Here is a 20,946-nt window from a genome sequence, read left to right as displayed (position 1 = left end):
AATTATTTTCTATCATAATTTAAAAATAAATGAAATCCATTAAATACATGAATTTAATGAGTGTTACGGATTAAGAAGTGCCTAAGCAAATAACAGTTTAGCCGTTAACATTTGAAATTTCTTACTAAAAGTTGTTAAATTCAAACCATGCCGGGATGGGTTAAAGATTGGAGACAGGTAAAATCTACCTGCTAGCTGGTATAGTCAAAAAGCACGTTGAGACTCTTGAAGGAGAAAGAGAAAAAAAAAAAAAAAAAAAAAAAAAAACAGAGAGAGGGTGACGAAGAATCAAATCTTTATCATCTGATTCTCACGGTCGGGAATTAAAGGCACCACGTCAGCAAATGGTAGGTGTTGCTACCTACAAGAACCACTTTACTACGGCCCTGCAAATCTGGACCAAGGCGGTGGAAAAGAAGAATCATTCTCTTCACTTTCTATATTAACAAATTATTATTGTTATTGTTATTAAATCATTAACAAAAACACTAAAGAAGTGATACTTTTATTGTAAATGAATATTTGATTTATTAATGATTAAGTTTTCTAACTTCTTGTCCTTTTTTATAGGGTTATTTTAGTTTTATTATTCATGTACATGAATTTAACAGGTTAACCTGATTGATTATAGTGTTTTTTTAATTAATTTATCTTTCAATATTTTATTGGTTGAGAATTAAACTTCATGATTTGTTTTGGTTTGCTTTCTATGAGGTTATCTTGGTTTCATGATATGAATCATGGATTTGACAGTTAACCTGGGTTATTTTTAATTATTATTTTTTCAATTTCATCCTTCAACTTTGAATTTATTAAGAATTGTGCTTTGCAAATTGTTTTAATTTGTTTTTCATAGGGTTATCTCAGTCTCATGACCAGAGCTGCAAGTTTGGTAAGTTAACATGGACTAAATTGAGTTTTTTTTTTTTTTGCTTGCTTTCTCTGAGGTTATTCCAGTTTCATGACATGAGTAACAAATTTGGTGGATTAATTCAGGTTGACTTAGGTTATTTTTGTGTCTTTTGTTAATATAATTTCTTTTAATTTCATCCTTGAACATTGATTGATTGAGAATTGAGTTTCATAATTTGTTTTGATTTGTCTTCTATGGGGTAATCTTGATCTCATGACCTAGATCGCGAGTTTGGAAGGTTAATCAAGATTGACTCGAATAATTTTTTTATTTTATAATTTTGTTCTTTAATATTGAGTTGATTAGAAATTAAACTTCATAATTTATTTTGGCTTGCTTTCTATTGGGGTTATCATGATCTCATGATCAAGGTTGTGAATTTAACAAATTAACACAAATCGATTAAATATGTTGTTCTCTTAATATTAAAAAAAAAAGAGATATGTCATCTTCAATTTTGTTTGGGTCAAACTATGTTTTTACAAGTCATTCGAGTTATCTTTAAACTCGCTAAGCTAATTAGGTCATATAGGATCAAATCTCACACAATTTGTTCTGCAAGAAAAAAAATGTTAGAAATGCATGAATATATTTTGTTATGTTTAAGAAAATTTTGATCTAACCCGCAACATAGCATAAACGAATAATTTAATGTTTGTATATGTATAAATATATTGCTCATTTATAACAACATCAAATATGTCTTAGAGATTGTTTGGTATAGTAGCACCTTTGGTTTTTCACACCAAGCCCCACACATGATTGTATTTTAAACTTTAGTTTTATAAAAGCTAAAATAACATCTTTTCATTCATGAAGACTTACTTTTTTATTTATTTATTTTACATGCAAAAATTCATCATTTTTAACCATACAAATATTTTTAAAACAACAACTAAAAATATTTTTTAAGCCTATTTTTTAAAAACTACAACCGCAAAAGTAATCAAAAAGCCAAAAACACACTTAATCCACTACCAGAAAATTATGAAATACAAATAAAACCACCGATGGAATAAAACTCGTCAGTAAATTACATTTTATTGACAAAATGAGGAATAAAAAAAGAAAATAAAAAAATGACATCATTATTACAGACATAATTACTGATGAAATATACTTGTCACTAATATTCATCGATGAACTGATGGTAATATTTAAGTTATAACCTGACAGTTGACCCCTTTTCTTTCTCTCTCCTATTTTTTCTTCTTATTTCTTTTTATTCTATAGAAAACAACACACAACAACCTCATATTTTTTCATAGATTAAACTATCATCATCACAAATTCAGCCACCCCAATACTTAATATGTTACAAAAAAAAACATAATTATTTAAAAGTGTAAAATTTAATGCGGTGCAATTTTTTTTTAATTAAAAATTCAGCAAAGTTTTCCTTGTAACGAGACCATATCAAGTTATCGACATCTTCATTCCTGACACAACTCATATCATAATCATGGTCTAATCATCTTGGACCTCTTTCCCAGACAACGCATAAAAAAACAATTGTCCGATAATCAAGATGCAATCAATAATAATAATAATAATAAACAATAAAAACTTAGATTATAAATGTAACACTCCCATTATTTTATCATTCTAACATTTCTAATCATATGAACAACCATGATAGAATGCAAATACTTAATTTAATATAAATATATTCTTAAGTATGGTATACATATTAATTACATATAAAAGTTTTGTTCTACAAATATAAAGGTTCATTCAACCTCTTTTACATCATTCATAATTCTCAAAATACATGTTGATCAATATAAATACACAAAAAGTAGCATATATTCAAGCATGATCTATTCTACTACTGCGAGGATCCTGAAAAATAAAATTAACATTTTATCAACATAATTATAAAAAAAATGTAATGTATCATTTCACTACACCCATATAAAAATATTTTTTTCTATATACTTTATTATGAATCATTAATATCTTACACCTCCATGTTCATCCAATTAAATTCCAATCTTAATTGTTTCACGGGGGTACTGCTCCCTCATTAAGAACACTAATTCATCTGCCCAAATATCGGGCACTAGTTCATCTGCTCAATTACCGGTACTAATTCATCTGCTCAATTACCGATATTAGTTCATCCATCCAATTACCGATACTACTTCACCCGCTCAATTAACAGGTATTAATTAATTCACTCGCCCAATTACCGGTACTAATTTACCTGCTCAATTACCGAACATCAACTCACTTGCCCAATTATCGGGCATTAATTCATCCACCCAATTACAGGGCATTAATTCATTAGTCCAATTACAGGTATTAATTCATCCGCCCAATTACCGGGCATTAATTCACTCGCTCAATTACCGGGCATTAATTCATTCACCCAATTACCGATACTAATTCATCCATTCAATTACCGGACATTAATTTACTTGTCCAATTACCAGGCATTAATTCATCCACCCAAATATGTTCATCCGTTAACATCAAACATAAATTACAAAATTTCTAATTAAAATTAACACAAGTTTTTCAATTAATCTTTCTATAAAAATTCAAGATGTCGGATACCTACCTACTGGTGATGCTTAACTAATAACTCCTTGCTGCTGTCTGAATCCTCCAACCTCTCTTGTTTCATTTGAAAATTCTTATGATTTCAATATTGCATCACCCAATAATTTTCTTAAAACTTCATCACATAATAAGATTTTTAATTATAATTTTAACATCCAAAACTATTGTGATTATTCTAACATAGTTTCATGTTCTTTAATAATTCCATAAATAATCCATACAATGCTACATCCACTTAAACTTTTAATTCACCACAATTATAAGGGAATCTTATATCACTATAAAACTTTTCCCAACAATTAAAGGAAATTTAATTCTTTTACACCTAATTCAACACATCATTTCATTTTATTTTTCTTCCACTATTTAAATACAATTCATTAATTTCTTCAAGCTTGAAATTTTATTTCTTATATTTTTCATGGCCAAATTCACCTTGCTAAGAGTTCCATAATCACACACAACAACAACTAAGTATCCATGTATGGAATTTTACTAATCAATACAATAAGATCATATTTACTTATAACATAACAAGGGATCAATAGCAAACCCAAGGTGGAAACCATTTTTTATCCCCCTCCTTCTTTTCTCTCTGTTTTTTTACACATTCTTCAATCACCAAATACTCAATTATCATAACTAAATATAATTTGTTTGTTATTAATTCAACAACCTAATCACCCTAAAAATCCACCCTTGCTGAAATTCCCATTACTAAGAGGAAGAAATATTTTTTTTTTCTTTTCAAATTAACCTAATTAATGACAAGCCCAAATATTTATTTCTTCAATAAACATGTAATTAACATAAATCCATGCATTCAAACCATCATAACATCAAGAATCCACCTTCACATAATACCAATTCTACTCAATCCAATAATAAACATGAAAAACAATACAATGGATCATCATAGAGAGTTTTCTTGCCATTAAGGAATGAAGAATTAAAAGTCAAAACAAGTTGAATCAAGTTTTCCTTCACATTTCCCTCTACTCAATTTTTTCCTTCTTTAAAAGCACATTTAAAATCTTTAAACTCCTTGTAGTCTCCTTAATGTATCAAACCCTCTCTTTAATTACTTATCACTATTTCTATCTTACACTTTGTTTTTGATTTTTCAAGCAATTTCTACGAAAAATGACAAAAGCCCTCTTTTCACATTTTTTTCTCTTGGCCGGTTGCTCACTCCCTCTTTTTTTTCTTTTTTTTCATTGCTGGCAGCTTATAAAGAGAGTTGTTTTGGGCAAAGTTTCAATTTGGTCCCTAAAGAATTTCTAGACACTCATTTGTGCTATTTGTTCTTTTATCTGAAAAAAATTATTATCATACTCCAAAAATTTTGAAACTTTAACCAAGGTTAAAATAATATTTTATAAGACTCCATGCAAAATTTCAACTTAATCTGTTTACCAAATTGAAAGTTAGGTGCTATAACGTAAAATTAGTCTGTTTATAATTTTTCGTCAAAAATTCAAATTTTTATATTTCATACTTGTACAAGTCATATCAATTAATTTACCCAATTCTTGAGACCAATTTTTTTTCTCATATATATATATATTTATTTATTTTTACCGGGGTTTATATAATCTGTCAGCATCTTTATTATGGTTCAATTTTTTTTTAAGATCCACCAAATTAAGTGATCTAAACTACCCATTTTTTGTTGTAATCCAGTTTTACAATGTTATTTTTTTTTGGCATTTTGATGCAGTATATGTAATTTGTTTATATGTTTACTTGTATTATAGTTTTTTCTCATAGAAATTTGCTGTATAGATGTATGATTTGTACATGTTAGGGTTTATTTGAGATTTTAAAAAATTATATTTGTTTGTCATTTGATGAAATTGATTTTGATTTTGTGACTTAAGTGTTTTATAATGATATATATATATATATATATATATATATATATATATATATATATATATAATGATTTATTTATTGAGTACATTTTATATTTTTATCAATTTTATTGTTAAGTTGAAAATTTCAGTAAATATGGAGGGATTTAATTTTTTTTTTCAAAAATTGATACTGATTTAAGGGTAATATTATTAATAGATTGAATAGGTTTGAGTAAAACCAATGATAACTAATTAGTTGCGTACTGATAATTTGTTTAGTTCACATTATTAATTAATATATGTTGTCACCAATATTCTATGTAGGTTTCATATGATGTAATGGATGATCATTTTTGGAGTATTGAGTCACCTGAAAGGTTGCACAAGATGGATTATTGTAATGAGCTTTAAGGTTTTATTAAATACGCATTATCTAATCCTAAAAATATTAGTGGGGGCATTGTTAGATTTCTATGTAAGATGTGTAAGAATAAAAAGTTTATCGATCTAGATGTTGTTATGATACATCTTCTATAAAAAAATTCATGGAGAAATACTTATGTTGGTTTGCACATGGAGAACCATATGTCCCTTACAAGACCATGATAGAAAGGATGATTGGGTCAACTTATAATTCTAGCAATGTGCATTGAGTTAAAGATGATAATAGTAATCATTATAAGAGTATGGTTATAGATGTAATGAAAATAAATTAGGGTGATGCAAGTGAATGTTCAATCATGGATGAAGAATGAAATACATACGCCACCAGGTTTTTTGATCTTTTAAAAGATTTCGACGAACCATTATGGTATGGATGCATAAATCACAGTAAATTATCGGTCATTACATAGGTGTTCACCTTCAAGTCATATTATAGGTAGAGCAAGTCCTGTTACGACAAAAATGTTGAATGAGCGAGAAGCATTTTACCTGAAGGGAATACACTAAAATAGAACTTCTATGCTGCTAAATTTATTTTGAAACCATATGGCCTAGGATATCAAAAATTTGACACGTGTCTAAACTTTTGCATGTTGTAATACTTAGAAAATACAAATTTGACCGAGTGCAAAACTTGTAGGCATGCTCGGCATAAACCCAAAACTGATAGAGAAAAGACTTGTATCGTACATAGAAAACTATGATATTTTCCAGTCAATCATAGACTACAAATGTTATTTATGGCTCAAAATATTTCTAAGCACATGACATGACATCATTTACATGATATAGTGGATGGAGTCATGATGCACACTCTTTCAATGATGAAGCCTTGAAATAATTTAATAGGGTGCATCCTCAGTTTTTAATGGAACCACGGGACATACGTGTTGGATTATGTACAAATAGATTCAATAAATTCAGGTCATTTGCTGCATCATATTCTTATTGGTCGGTGATACTCATAATTTATAACTTGTTATTGGGGATGTGTATGAGGCTAGAGTTCATGTTCTTATCTACAGTCATATCTAGTCTTATTAGTTCACGTAGAAATTTAGATATATGTCTTTGACCGTTGATTGATGAGTTGAAGCAGTTGTGATCTTCCAAAACTTTAACATATGATATTTTGAGGAGACATAATTTTTAAATGAAGATAAATTTGAAGTGCACTATCAATAATTTTAGTATTGTACCTTGCGTAAAAAAAGCATCATAATTCAAAAATTTAAGATGTTAGATGAGATTTTAAAATATATTTTATATTATTCTCTAATACATTTCTTCAAGTAAAAATTAATTATTTGAGCTTGAAACTTACACAAAATTATATTATTTTGTGCCTGTATATGTTTAATTTTATTAATTAAAATAGAGATTAAGATTTGAATTCATGAGTTATCAAACAAGTAGTGCTGTACATAACAGAATTATTTAATTCATTCAAAAATTTTAAGCCGTTAAGACTCCAGTACTACACACACACACACACTATTCTCTAACAACAACTTATGCACACAGATGCATGGGTGTGACAGGAGATATAGAGATTGCAAATTTGATAAATTACTGCAATATTATTTAACGTGCATGGAAACTCGTAGGATTTTCCAATTTAGACATTAATATATTGATATTAATTTGCACGCATCGTGAACCCAGCAGCTTATTTATTAATTTTATCTCAAATATGGACGATTGCATTTATTTGTTTAATAGTGAAAGGTCATTAAGAAGGCATCTTAGAGGTGCTGGAATCTAATTCCTCATTTTCATTGGAAAAGAAAACTCCTAATTAATTAATATCTGGAAATTTCTAGTTGTAAAGGAAGCAAACTTGCAGCCTTAACACGTTCGCTTGTCTCCTTCCCATCCAGCCCCCTCTCCCTCTCCCTCTCATTTACAGGCCATTTGGGCACTATTTACAACAGATCAATGTGGCCTGAGACCCGTTATTGTCGACAAAAGAAGAGCACAAAAATATTATACACTTTTAGCTGATGATCCTAATGCTGTTGTTGGTCCAAAACAATAAAAGAAAGAGAACATTCCCTATTTGTTAGTGTTGTGTACATGAAATAATGGAACTTACTTCGATGCAAGCACGAAATAATGGAGTATCCATTGAATATATTTATTTATATTTGTATTTTATTCATTATTTTCTAGGTAAAAAATTTAGATATTCATGTCTTATCTATCATTTTCAGTATTTATATGGATATATATATACTGTATAACTATTATTTATTATTCATAAAAAAATAAAATAGAAAAATAAAATGATAAATAATGAACTACCTGAGTCTGACATAAATTAGATGCTGCAAGGAAAAAGACAACTACCTCAACCTTTATGCCTTTAAAGGCATGGACGAGACAGAAGCAACAATATGATTTGCGAACGCATCCTCGTATTCTCGTCAACTAGACAAGCTATCACGCACGTCCAGGCGCATCCAAGACAGAAGATAATTAACTAAGAGAAAGATAATGTTGAGATCGGATGAATCGAAGTAATTGTTCGGTTATTCAAATTTTAATATTAAATTAAATTATTTTAATTTGATAATTTAAATTTTTAGTTAAATTTCTAAAATATAATTTATATAATTATGTAATAGATTGATATGCCTTGGTGCTATGTATTTTTAAGTGTCTTTGATTACATTAAATTTTTCATTATCAGGTTATTAAAAAAATAAGATTCATAATATTAAGTTGTAAAGTTTTTTTGCTTTATCAAATTATGTTTGTTTTTAATATTATAATCATTGATTTTTTAAATAAAATTTAAAATTCTTTTCAAATCTTATTCTATATTACATAAGAATCAATACTATTAAAAAATATATGAGATATTTTTTCTAATTCACCTAAAATAATGAATCCTCTTTTAATTATTCGGATACCTTTATATTACCCAATATATGCCTATTTTGTTAAATTTGATCAAGACAACACGTAGTTAGAATAAAAAAATAATATTTTTTATATAAAATAATTTAGTGATTTTAAATTTAAAAATCACTTACATAACTATCATATAAGCTTTTCAATAAATATAAGTGATTTTTTCATTTAAAATTTTTATGTGGATTAGTTTAATATACATTTCAATATTTATAGGCACATACATATTAGTTCTAAGTTGACTTAGGTTGTTTTTTTGTGTTTTTTTAATTGTTTTTTTTTTCAATTTCATCATTCAATATTGAATTGATTGAGAATTGTAATTCATAATTTTATTTAATTTACTTTTTATGGGATTATCTTGATCCTGTGACTTGGATCGTGGGTTTAGCAAGTTAACTTTGGTTGATTTGATTTTTTTTTTGGTTGTTTTTTTTAATTCCATCATTCAAGATTGAGTTGGTAGAGAATTGAACTTTATAATTTATTTTAATTTTCTTTACAGGTCTATCATGACCTTATGACCGAGTCATGGATTTGACAAGGTAACTTGGATTGATTCAATATGTTGTCATCTAAATATTTTTTTTTTAAAAAATGCTATCTTCAAAAAAATAAATTCCAAGTCAAGATATATTTTTGTTTGTCATTCAAGTTGCGTTTAGACATGCTAAATTGATCAAATCACATCAAGTTAATTCCAAGACAATTTATTTTTTTCTACCAAAAAATTGTTAGTAACATATAGATATTTTTTTACATTAAAAAAATTATTATAACTTACAACATAGCACAAACCAATAATCTAATCTATCACTAAAACTCTAATGCTTACTAATAAATTGCTAGTTAATAAATATTCACCAATGTATTATTCATTAATTTTTTTTCAAGATTTTTATTTTTAGAAAATAATATTAATTTTTTTTCAAATTTCATTGGTAATCAAAACTAGAAGAATTAAAATTACATCAATATTATAACGATAATAAAATGAAACAAGTAAAAGAATAAGAAATTGAAAACAAATTGAATTATAAGAATTGAAATAACATACTTTTATTTTTAGTATTGTTATTAATGAAATTTATTTTTCTTAAATTAAATTAAATGCAAAAATATTATTTATACAAATCCATTTATCAATACAAATATGCAAAACTATATAGAAATAATAACAAAGAAAAAAACTATATAAGCAAAGTAAAAAAAAAACAAAAAAGAGAAAGGAGAAAAGAGAAAAGAGAAAAAAAAGATAAGAAAGGAAAGGAATCCAAGAAAACAATAATAATAAAAAAAGAGCAGAAAAGAATAAAAAGTAAGAAAGAGAAATAAAAAAAAGAGGAAATACCTAGAAATTCTTTACTAGAAAGCTCAGGAAGCTCTAGTAAGGCACCGTTTGTTTTTTGGTGCCACCGCAAAGCATTTTTTGATGCTGCGGTAGCACCTCATTAACAAACGGTGTCTTGAAAACACACTCTTTTTTCCACAAGCCAAACACACCCTAGGTTTGGCACATATAGCAAGTATTTTCTTCTACTCTCAGAAGAGCCGCCGCACTCTGCCCTCTTCGCCGAACCCCTTTCTCTCTCCATCACAATTCCGACCATCAAACACCACCAGCAGATCCGAAAAAGCGGCTGCAGCGGCCTATAGCCGGCAAAACATCACGGCATCGCGCCTCCAGCAGCCACATTCACTCGCCATCGCACGACACCATTGATTGTTTGAAGCAGAGTACAGAATAATGGGTCGAAAAATTGGTGGATTATTTTTTAACCCAAAGAAACGTAGAATTGCCGCGAAACCTTGCATGCAGGAGATGATATCATTTCTGAGTTGCTTGTCACAAAACCAGATGAATGATGAAAGATGCCTTCACAGCAAGGAACTTTTGAAAACCTGTTTGGATGATGAGGTAAGTGACGATGCAATATTTGTATATTATTATTGTATAATAGGCTTATAGTTAATTTTTCTGCAGAATGTTTTCTATGCTTTTAATGAGAAATCATTTTCTGATAGTTTGGTTTTTCTATTTTCACAAGATTGAATTTAAAATCTTATGGATTTTGACCACCACTGTGCAGACTGCGAAAAGCAAAAAGAAAGGGGGGAGCATGAATTACCACTTACAGAGGCTTAACAAGAAAATGAAGTAAGTTTTTAGATTGACATTTAAAACTTGAGATTCTTCCCTCGAGACGATTAGCATTTGAAGAAAATAGTTTCGGTATTGAGCAAGACAATTTTTTTATGTATTATGCTTTGTGGCTGGGGATTTTTCAATAAATTTTTATCAATAGGGAAGCAGAGAATCAAGATGACATTTACTGTGCAATGTAAAACTTTTGATGTATTGCTTGCCCATAGAAATCAGAGTTTGAATTGTTTTCTGTACTTCAATTTGAACCCTTGATTATATAGTTACGGTAACGTGAATCTTTGTCAGTCGTTACAGATGATCACCATGCATTAGTAGGATTTACTGTGAATGTAGCAATAACATAAAAAATGGCGATCTAAATAGCAGGTTTCACACTTGGTATGCTGAGATCTTAAATGATGGATCGCTTTCACACTTGTTAACCTGAATTTACCCTATTTTGTCACTTCCAGATTCTTCCCATGGTTTTCTTAAGGCCATCGCAGCATCACTTAAATTGAATTTTAGATGTTGTAGTTGTTACCTTTTAAGCTTGCACAATGTACTAACTTTCCTTTGTATACTCTTAGACACGAATTTCCATTTCTTAGGTTTTCTCTGAGAACCGAAGCTACTTGCTACATCAACATTCACAGAATTAGAACTCTTGATTTTAGAGAGATTAATTGGAATGATTGAGAAATTTGTAGATGCCAAGTTTTGGGCTGGTCTATATCCAAACTGGGGAGTATATTAGTTACTGTATTGTGCTGCTTTGGAAGATAAAAAGCTGGAAAGTCGAATGACAATAGTCAGCTGTAATTCTAGGAAAGTTGGTTAAAACACACCATCAGGTTTCAATTGGAGCCTTAAAATATATTTATCGCTGCCCTAAGTTACATAATACACACAGGTTCCTTGCTATTGTAACCAGGATTGTATTCCCATGAGCTGCCAGAGATTAAGCCTTCCTAGAAAATTGTTTTTGGCTGTTTGCTGATATGATTCTCATAGAACTGTTGGATACAGCTCAGCTGTTTATCCAAATTTTTACTTTGAGAATGCTTTTCTTGAGATAGTGGTGTTTTAGTTAGAGGCAGATAATATCAGGATACCAGTAAATATTGATGCTACAGTGACATCATACGCATCCTCATCTTTAGTCTTTTGGCACTAACATCATTCTGCCGATTTAAACCAACATACTTCCTGCCTTTGAATTGCACACGATTCTAATATACCATGTCATTTTCACCCAAAATGTTTCATGGAGTTAGGCTCATGTGCAATTCACATGCCAAAGGTTTTAGTTTGAATGGAAAATTTGGACGGGGGCTTTTTGGTTTACAAATAGAGATGGGGCGAGTTATAGAGACTCCTTCCATTATTACAGGACAGATTGAGCCATTAATAAAAGATCAATATTTTATGATGGAGAAGAGCGAGCGTATGATGTCACTGTAGCAAGATTATACTATCAAATCCAACAAATAGGCCTCTAAAAGAGATGGATCAATATTTTGTGATCAGCTCTTGCCCACAACATGTTTTTAGAGTTTAGAGTTTTAAGTTTTATATAAAAAATAAACACACAATGGTTGGATTGATTGAATAGGAAGAATCTTGATCGACCAGTAGAGTTAAAGGTGTAGTGTAGTCGACCAGGTGATCAGGAGTCATGAGATGGTTAGAAGGTTTAATTTTATTAAAAGCAGGAGTCCTTAACAAAATAGCTAATCAGAGCAACAAAGCAACAAATTAGCTTAGTATTCAATTGGAAGTTAGCAGAGATAAAAAGGATTAGCTTAGGATTCGCATTGAAGTAAGTAAAAGAGAAGGTTAGTTTGTATACAATTCCTTTAATTCCTTAAGTTTATCTTTCTTCCTAGTACTAGTATTGTTGTTTGTATATTTATTTGCTTTATTTACAAGTTTTCTTTAATAATTCCCTGCAATTCCCTTTTATTTCTTTTACAAAATACAGTATACAAATATTTTATTCATAACACGCTAGGCTAGGCCCGCTAGTTTGTCCGGAAGGGTGAAAACACTTCCCTAATCTTTGGATGCTTGAAGTGATGTAGAAACTGGTCAGTGAAGTCAATGGACGCGAGAGAGAGAGAGAGAGAGAATGGTTAAAGCAAGGTCCAGGGAGGGAAAAATCTTTCCTCACTTTCCCGCTTCTTCTCAAACAAGAGTCATTTAACTTTACCTCTGTTTTTCAAACACATTGGAAATGACACAGAGTATTTCTCCAAGTGATACGAAAATTACAAGTGGTCACATCAAAACCTACTCATTCTTCACTTTTCCACCCTAAATTAAGTCACATTTCACATCATGGATTGACATTGTAATGGACAAAAAAATAATGAAAACTAAATCTATCAAATAAAAAAATAAAAAAATAAAAAAAATTTAATTTTATAAATTACTTCAAATAATATAAATAGTAATAAAAAAACAGGGATAAAATTTAATATATAAAAAAATTCAATTAAAAAAATAAAAATAAAAAAGCAATTAAAAGATTGATGATGATATCATCAATAGATAACAAAAAAAACTTTTAGATTTTTTTCTTCTTAAAAGTATTTTTTGTCTAAAATAAAAATAAAACACTTTTTTAAAAACCAAACTAAATTTTTATTTAATTGAAAAATGTTTTTTTTATCAATTTTTTGAATAATAAATAAACATATAAAAATTTAAAAAATAATTTTTCAAAAAAAGGAAACCAAGATGGCTGCCTGGGCGATGCTGCGGGCGGAATGTGAAAGATGGATTGACGCCTTTTCAACTCAAGTTCCTTTTGCTCCCCAGGATTGGAGCGAAGAAGCATTCACAACGCAAAGGAAAAGGTTCATATGCTTGAGCGATGCAAATGCTAAAGAAAAAGTTTATCTAACAGCATTCAAAAAGCCTTTTAGAAAAAAGAAACTGGAGGCTGAAAGTTAATTCATTATACATTGGGCATAAGTGTAATATCATAATCATCATCAGTTTACATCAAAGCTAATCCAAGCAAAAAGGTAATAAATCAAAAAGAAAAAAAAAGGGTGGATGCAACATTTCTTACTAAGGTAGCCATGTTTGAGCACCAGTGCAGGAAGGGCGTAACGACATGTGGTAACTGTAAAAAAAAAAAAAAATAGAAGCAGTTCATCCCAAGGTTCCAAAAATTGTGCCATCATTGGAGAGTCACTTCGTAACTCGAGGAAGCTTACATCCATAACAATGAAAAGACAGGTAGTTTGCAAAAGCAATATAGCATTGATGTTATTTAAATACGAAAAACATGTTCTTGGATAAGAAATCTAACCAAAACTGATTTTTTTATTTATTAATATGAGTGTTTGAATTAATTTGCATGCATCTTAATTGATTTAACAGACCTTATAGTTAATGATCATGAAAACCTTTAGCAGCCTTGAAAAGATTCAAACTCGTGATCATTAAAATACAAATTCAAGATCTGAACAGTTGAACCATCTCAAAAAAAAGAAGGATAAGTGGATGCTGCATGCCTCAACTAAAAAATAAGTTTTGGATTGGTATTAAAACAACACAACCTTGTGGGTGCCTTAGAAATAACTGACTATGTTTTGTCGTTTTAAGGAGGTATCTTTGAGATGAATGAAGGATCCAAATGCATTTGAAAATACGAGGGAAATGCAAAGAATTCTAGGCGTGGTGTAGTAAAAAAAGCAGTACAATAAGAAAGAGACAAAATGTGATTGCAGATATTTAGAATTTAAAGCTTCCATATAAAAAACACACGAAAAAGTGAGATCCAGTGGAAGAAGATAGACAGCAAAGTCTTCAATGAAAAATGTTCCCAGAAAACTCGAGGCTAGTTTCCAAATACATTTCAAGACAAATTGAACAACAATCCAATGTCGAAGAGAACAAACCTTAGACACGACAATTTAAGGAAGAGAGGGTAGCAGTGTATGACGGGAAGCAACTGAAAGAAGGCAAAACTCCAAAATGACAAGGAAACAAAGTTGGGGCAGCGCGAACAGTGACTGCAATGTAATCTTCAGTAAAGAACACTCCAGCAGCAATCCTATCTAGAAGTTAAAAAAAAAAAAAAAAACCACATAAGAAAGAACAGGAGCGAAGAAAGAAGAAACAAAGTCAGTAATAAAAACTGCATCGAATTGGAAAGTGTGGTGCTGTCATTGTAATCTTATCAGCACCAAACTCAAACGAAGATTTCAAGACAGGCGGAGCTAGGAATTTTTAGTAGACTGGGCTACTAAACAAATATATAAATTGTTTTTTTAGTATTAATTAACATGAACTTGTGAAGTTAACGGTTAAATCTTAATTCAAATACATTATTTAAAATATTAAAAATAAATTTAAAAATACATAAAATTAAAGTGAAAGTAAAAATAAACTCATTATTGAAGTTATATCTTTCAATGTTTTGTGGAATAAAATTCATCTATAATCGTATCTGAATCAATATTGTAACAACCTCTCAACCGAGATAAAATAACAATCTAATGTCAACTGGAAAACAAAGTAATTAAATTTTTTTTCTCTCTCTCAATTTCTCCTTCCTCTACTTGATTCTTCCTTATATTAGTGTTTTATAAATTGAACTTTATAAGTTTACAAGGTTATTCTCTTACTTTTCTTATTTTTTTCCTTGGATTTTTTTTTATTTTCCCTTTACTTTTCTCTCTTTCTCTCTTGCCTTTTCTTTTCATTCTTTTCCTATTCAGCTTCTGCCCAGTCGGTAATTTTCTGATAACTCGATCGAGAATTGTGAATTTTGTTTTACATAAAACTAGTCAATTTATAATTTTTCACCCAAATGGTTTACAGATATCTTCAGTAAGCTATTGTTCAATGTAAATCGTCATAAAATATGCTAAGAGCTCCCCTTTCATTTTATTGCGAGACATATTTTGAACATGCTTCATAGCTAAAAAAGCTTGATTTTTGGTGGTAGTGAAAACATGCAAAGTCAAAATAAGACGAATCAACCTGTTAATCAAATGATTGTGTTGCAACTTATTTGTTTCGATTAATCCTTGACATAATTTGAAAATGATAGATATATTTTGAAAGCTCTCATGATGAATCACATCAATCTAATAATACTAAAGTTGAGATCTCAAATAATGCATCTCTTATTCATTAAAATCTTTAGGATAAAAATTATCAACAAATTTGCAAATAGCATCAACTTTAAATGATTTAAAGTTGTCCTTAGGTTCTAAAGCAGAGTTAAGTACAAGAAGTTTTATTGTCTCATCATTGAATCTACAATTCAACTCTTTCAATTGAAAATCTATTGTTGGGTTAAATATATTATAATGATAGTGTAAGTAAACTGTCATCAATTCTTGTTGCTGACATGAACGACATGTAACCTTTTATATAAAGCATTTATATGTGGTACGATAATCTTATATTGTGTGCAAATAGATTGTACACGTGCAAGTAGATTGTGTTAAAATAATTAAGATCAAACACAAAAAGGAGGCTAGAATTCTGAATAATCTGTATATTATGAGTGCTTAGTCTTAACCTGAATACAAACAAAGTATATATAGGTTAAACTGAAAGTACTATTCTACTCTTAATAAATAAGACTACATAAATATTATTTAACATCTCCCCTCAAACTCACGATGCGACAGCTACAAGTATCGAGAGTTTGCCAACTAGAAAACAAAAATGAGAGATGGAATGCATCTTGGTAAAGAAATCTGCAATCTGCAAGGAAGAAGGAATAAAAGGCAAAGCAATGGTGCCATGTTTGAGGTGATGACGAGTAAGATGATAATCGATTTCAATGTGCTTAGTTCGCTTATGAAAAACTGAGTTATGAGCAATCTGAATAGAACTCTGGTTGTCACAATAAATAGGAGTAGGATGAGAGAAGGAAACTCCCATATCAACAAGTAACCAACTTAACCAAATAATCTTTTTGGTAGTAGATGTCATGGCACGATATTGTACTTTGGTGGATGATTGAGAAACAATAGATTGTTTCTTGCTCTTCCAAGAAATAAGAAAATCACTTAAAAAAATACAGAACCTGGTAACAGACTTGCAATATATGGGATCATTATCATGATCAACATTAGAGTATGCATGTAACTTTAAGGAAGAGGTGGATGAAAGTAAAAGACTCTGAAAAACTGTACCCCAAAGATATCGCAAAATACAAAGAACAACTGTCCAGTGAACAATAGTAAGAGAAGTAACAAACTGACTAACAAAATGAACATCATTTGCAATATTTGGACGAGTAATGATGAGATATACCAAACTCCCAACAATAGTGCGGTATAAAGTAGGATTTATCAAAGGTAAACCATAAGAAGAAGAGTACCTTGCGGAGTTATAAGTACAAATTGATCGAACATAGGGAGGGGTATCATTACCAGAATCCTTAGAAAAAGAATCTATACGAATAAGATCAGATTTAGTCAGGCTACGAGTAGTGGATGGAATAGAAAAGAAAGGTATATGCTCAAGGAAGACAATATGACGAGACACATAAAGTTTCTGAGTTATTGGATCAAAACAACGATACCTTTTTTTACCTTCACCATAACCCAGAAAGACACAAATATTGGATCGAGAGGATAACTATTGCGTTCTACATGAGGATGAAGAACAAAACAAGTACAACTAAAGACTCTAAATGAGGAATAATCAGGGACATACCCATATAAATTTTCAAAAGGAGATAAACCCAAACTATTAGAAGAAGTAATTGTATTAATTAAACTTACAGCAGTAAGAATAGGTTCTTCCCAAAACTCACTAGGAACAAAAGCAGACAATAAGAGAGAACAAACAGTTTCGACAATGTGCCTATGTTTTCTTTCAGCAACACCATTTTGCTCAGGAGTATCTGTACATGAAGTTTGGTAGATGGTTCCATCTAAGGCAAGCAATTGGAAAAATTTATTAGAGGTGTATTCCCCACCCAAATCACACCTAAAGCATTTGATCACAACAGAATGTTGAGTTTTGATAAAAACTCGAAAAGCTGCATATATCTCAAAGAATTCAGAACGATGTTTCATTAAATAAATCCAACAATAATGAATATGATCATCAATAAAAAATACATAATATCGAGACCCTCCTTTTGTGGCAACAGGAGAAGGTCCCCTTATATCAGAATGAATTAAATCAAATGGTGAAGATGAAACAGAAACACTTCGATTAAAAGATAAAGTAGAAAATTTTGCTAGTTTACATCCACTACAATCAGAAATGTCACAAGTTTTTAAATTTCCTAAAGCTCCTGTGGATGCCAAAAATCTCAAACAAGAAAACGAAACATGACCTAGATGGGAATTCCATAAATAAAAACTAGAAGATGAAAGACTCAAACGAAAGGAAGACAAATCAATAGTAGTAGTAGCAGCAACAGTAACAGCATCTGACACTTTTAACTCATCCAAAATATATAGTCCATTCTCTCTACGGCCTGTCCCAATCAGCTTCTAAGATTGCAGATCCTGTACACAACAAAAAGAACCAGAAAACATGACTAAATAATCACCAGAATCGTATATTTGACCAATAGACGCAAGTTTCAATTTGAGTTTTGGAATAACATAAACATTAGGGGGAGACAAGTGAGGTGTGACAATAGAACTAAAATCTGCTAAGGGCATAGGAGTGCCATTAGCAGTCATAACAGGAATGGAGGACAAAGGGGACATAGAGGTGAAAGATGAGGAATATGGAGACATATGATGGGAAGCACCAGAATGCAAGACTCATTCAGAGTATGACATACCTGAGGAACTATGAGGCAACTGACCTATGGAAGAAGCGGACATTGCTTGTGGATGCAAGAAGAGAAACTTCTGAAATTGCTCAACCAAAGTATTAGGATTGGTAACAGAGCCTGGGGAAGCTACTGTTGCAGTATTGTGGTGTGGTGGTTTATAACCCTGAGGTGGTCTATGAGCATTAGATTGTGACTGACTGCCAGACTTTCAAGCTTGATTCTTCTATCTTAACTTAGGACACTAAGCCTTCTAATAACCTTTTTACTTACAGAAACTGCACTCATCGAAGCCAACCCTTGTGTAAGGCTTGTTCTGATGATTAGAGAATGACTTAGAACGTACTGCTAGTATAGAAGGATTTGAAGCAGAAAGAATTCCCTTTTCAGAATATGACTGAAGATGTATTTCTTCAGCCAATAACTCACTGACAATAGAGTCAATAGAAGGCAGTGGAGAACGATGCAGAATTGAACCTCTAAGTCCTTCGAAATCACTGTGAAGTGCTGTTAAAAACTGTACCAATCATTGCTGCTCTCTACGTTCAATATAAGCACCATATGCTTTTAATTTTGCCAATTCTGTAAGAGCCAATTGATCCTAAAGATCTGTCATGGCAGAATAGAACTCCTGAATACTTATATTCTTATGGTGAAGAGCTCGTATGTCATTCTCTAACTGATACTGTTTTGCAAAATTTGATTGCGTTAATAACCGTTGCAGATGATCCAAAACCTCCTTTAATGTCTCATACTTTGCCAATTATGTACCTATAGAATGCTCAACAGAATTGTTGATCCAATTAATGATCTTTGCATTGTTTGCTTCCCATGCATCTATCGAAGCAGCATCTCCTTCTTCAGTATTCTTAGGTAGCACATAAGTTCCACTGATATATCCCCACATCTTCTTACCCTTAAGAAAATTTCTCATTACATAGCTCCAATATGAATAGTTCTTCCCATCTAACCTCACACTCACATACTAAAGCGAATCATCTCTTTTAGTAGCCATAATCGACAATCACAGAGAACCAGAATGGAAAAACAGTGGAAAACAAAATACCAAATTGCAAAAACTGAACAAAGATTACAGAACTAAACAAATATCTTCTCAAAATTATATGATTACTCCAAAACACAAAACAAATTTGCAGAAATTGAACCAAATACAAAATTGCAGAAGTTGAAGGGAAGATGAAATACCAAAATAATTGCAGAAACTAACAAAATACCAAATTTTACAGAAGTGGAAGATAAAATATCACTCTAAAAAAAGTTGGATCCACGAAGCTGTGTTCGGGATTAAGCCTTGTTCCATAAAATCAGCTCTGATACCATGTTAAAATAATTAAGATTACACACAAAAAGGAGGCTAGAATTCTGAATAATTTGTATATTATGAGTGCTTAGTCTTAACATAAATACAAATAAAGTATCTATAGGTTAAACTGAAAGTACTATTCTACCCCTAATAAATAAGACTACATAAATATTATTTAACAGGTTGTACATGTGCAAGGAGAAGATCAAATTCGGTATCTTTTAAAATTTGAAATAATGCTTTAGTAGTTAAGATAAAATTGAGTTGAATTTGTGTAACGGATAATACCACACAATAAATAAAAGATGGAAAACAAGAAGTGATCTAGCATGAGGGGGATACGATTTTCTTGACTTTGCCTCTCTTAACTCAAAAAAATATAGATTTTAATTAAATAAAAAAATTGCTAATTTGATGGACAAAATATATTTTTCTTTAACTAATTTAGTTAAGTGTAAACTTATTTAATATTAATTCAAAAAATATTAATAAAATCTTGACCTGGACTATAACCCACCCAAGCCTTTAACATGGCTCTGCTTTTGAGACTGACACACAATCTATCCCAAAAAAAGCTGGAAAATCTATGTATTAGTATTGAAGAAATTGAAAATGAGTTTAGACATTTTGTTTAAGCATTTATTCCATTCTAGAGCATCCCTCTTGAATATATTCCATACGCATATCTATTTCAATGTAAATACCTTATGCAATCATGCATCATGCATGATGATGCCATTGGGTTTTATAGGGCTTGACAATTATGTTAATGAGTCTAGTTATAAAGTAGAAAACTTGAAATAAAAATTGAATCTAAGTTGTTTGTGATTAAAGAACTAAGAAAAATGGTGAAAGAATTGGACATTCCATGGTCATGAAAGAGCACAAACCTCGGGAGAATGTAGAACAATTATATGGCAACCCACTCAGTGGAAGGAGCATGTGGAGACAATAACAAGAAAAGGGTTGATATTCACGCATCAAAGATAAATCAAATCACAAACA

General features: G+C 30.5%; 1 protein-coding gene across 1 annotated transcript; it reads left to right on the top strand.

The window, feature by feature from the left end:
* The first annotated feature begins 10,061 nt into the window (after window positions 1-10,061).
* On the top strand, window positions 10,062-11,100 carry LOC133679496 (uncharacterized). The gene is made up of 2 exons (XM_062102105.1): window positions 10,062-10,612; window positions 10,785-11,100. The coding sequence occupies exons 1-2, from the start codon at window positions 10,442-10,444 to the stop codon at window positions 10,854-10,856; spliced, it is 243 nt and encodes an 80-aa protein (XP_061958089.1). The 5' UTR covers window positions 10,062-10,441; the 3' UTR covers window positions 10,857-11,100.
* The last annotated feature ends 9,846 nt before the right edge of the window (window positions 11,101-20,946 follow it).

This window comes from Populus nigra, chromosome 19 (genome assembly GCF_951802175.1).
Source record: "Populus nigra chromosome 19, ddPopNigr1.1, whole genome shotgun sequence".
NCBI lineage: Eukaryota > Viridiplantae > Streptophyta > Magnoliopsida > Malpighiales > Salicaceae > Populus > Populus nigra.
The sequence above is the reverse complement of the archived record's forward strand: the minus strand, read 5'-3'. Positions and strand labels throughout refer to the sequence as shown.

What these genes read in the sequence shown, in the direction of transcription:
- LOC133679496 (XM_062102105.1), top strand. Translation starts at nt 10,442, where the DNA reads ATGGGTCGAAAAATTGGTGGATTATTTTTTAACCCAAAGAAACGTAGA. An exon ending in AAACCTGTTTGGATGATGAG is followed by an intron (nt 10,613 to 10,784) that starts GTAAGTGACGAT and finishes ACCACTGTGCAG; the next exon opens with ACTGCGAAAAGCAAAAAGAA.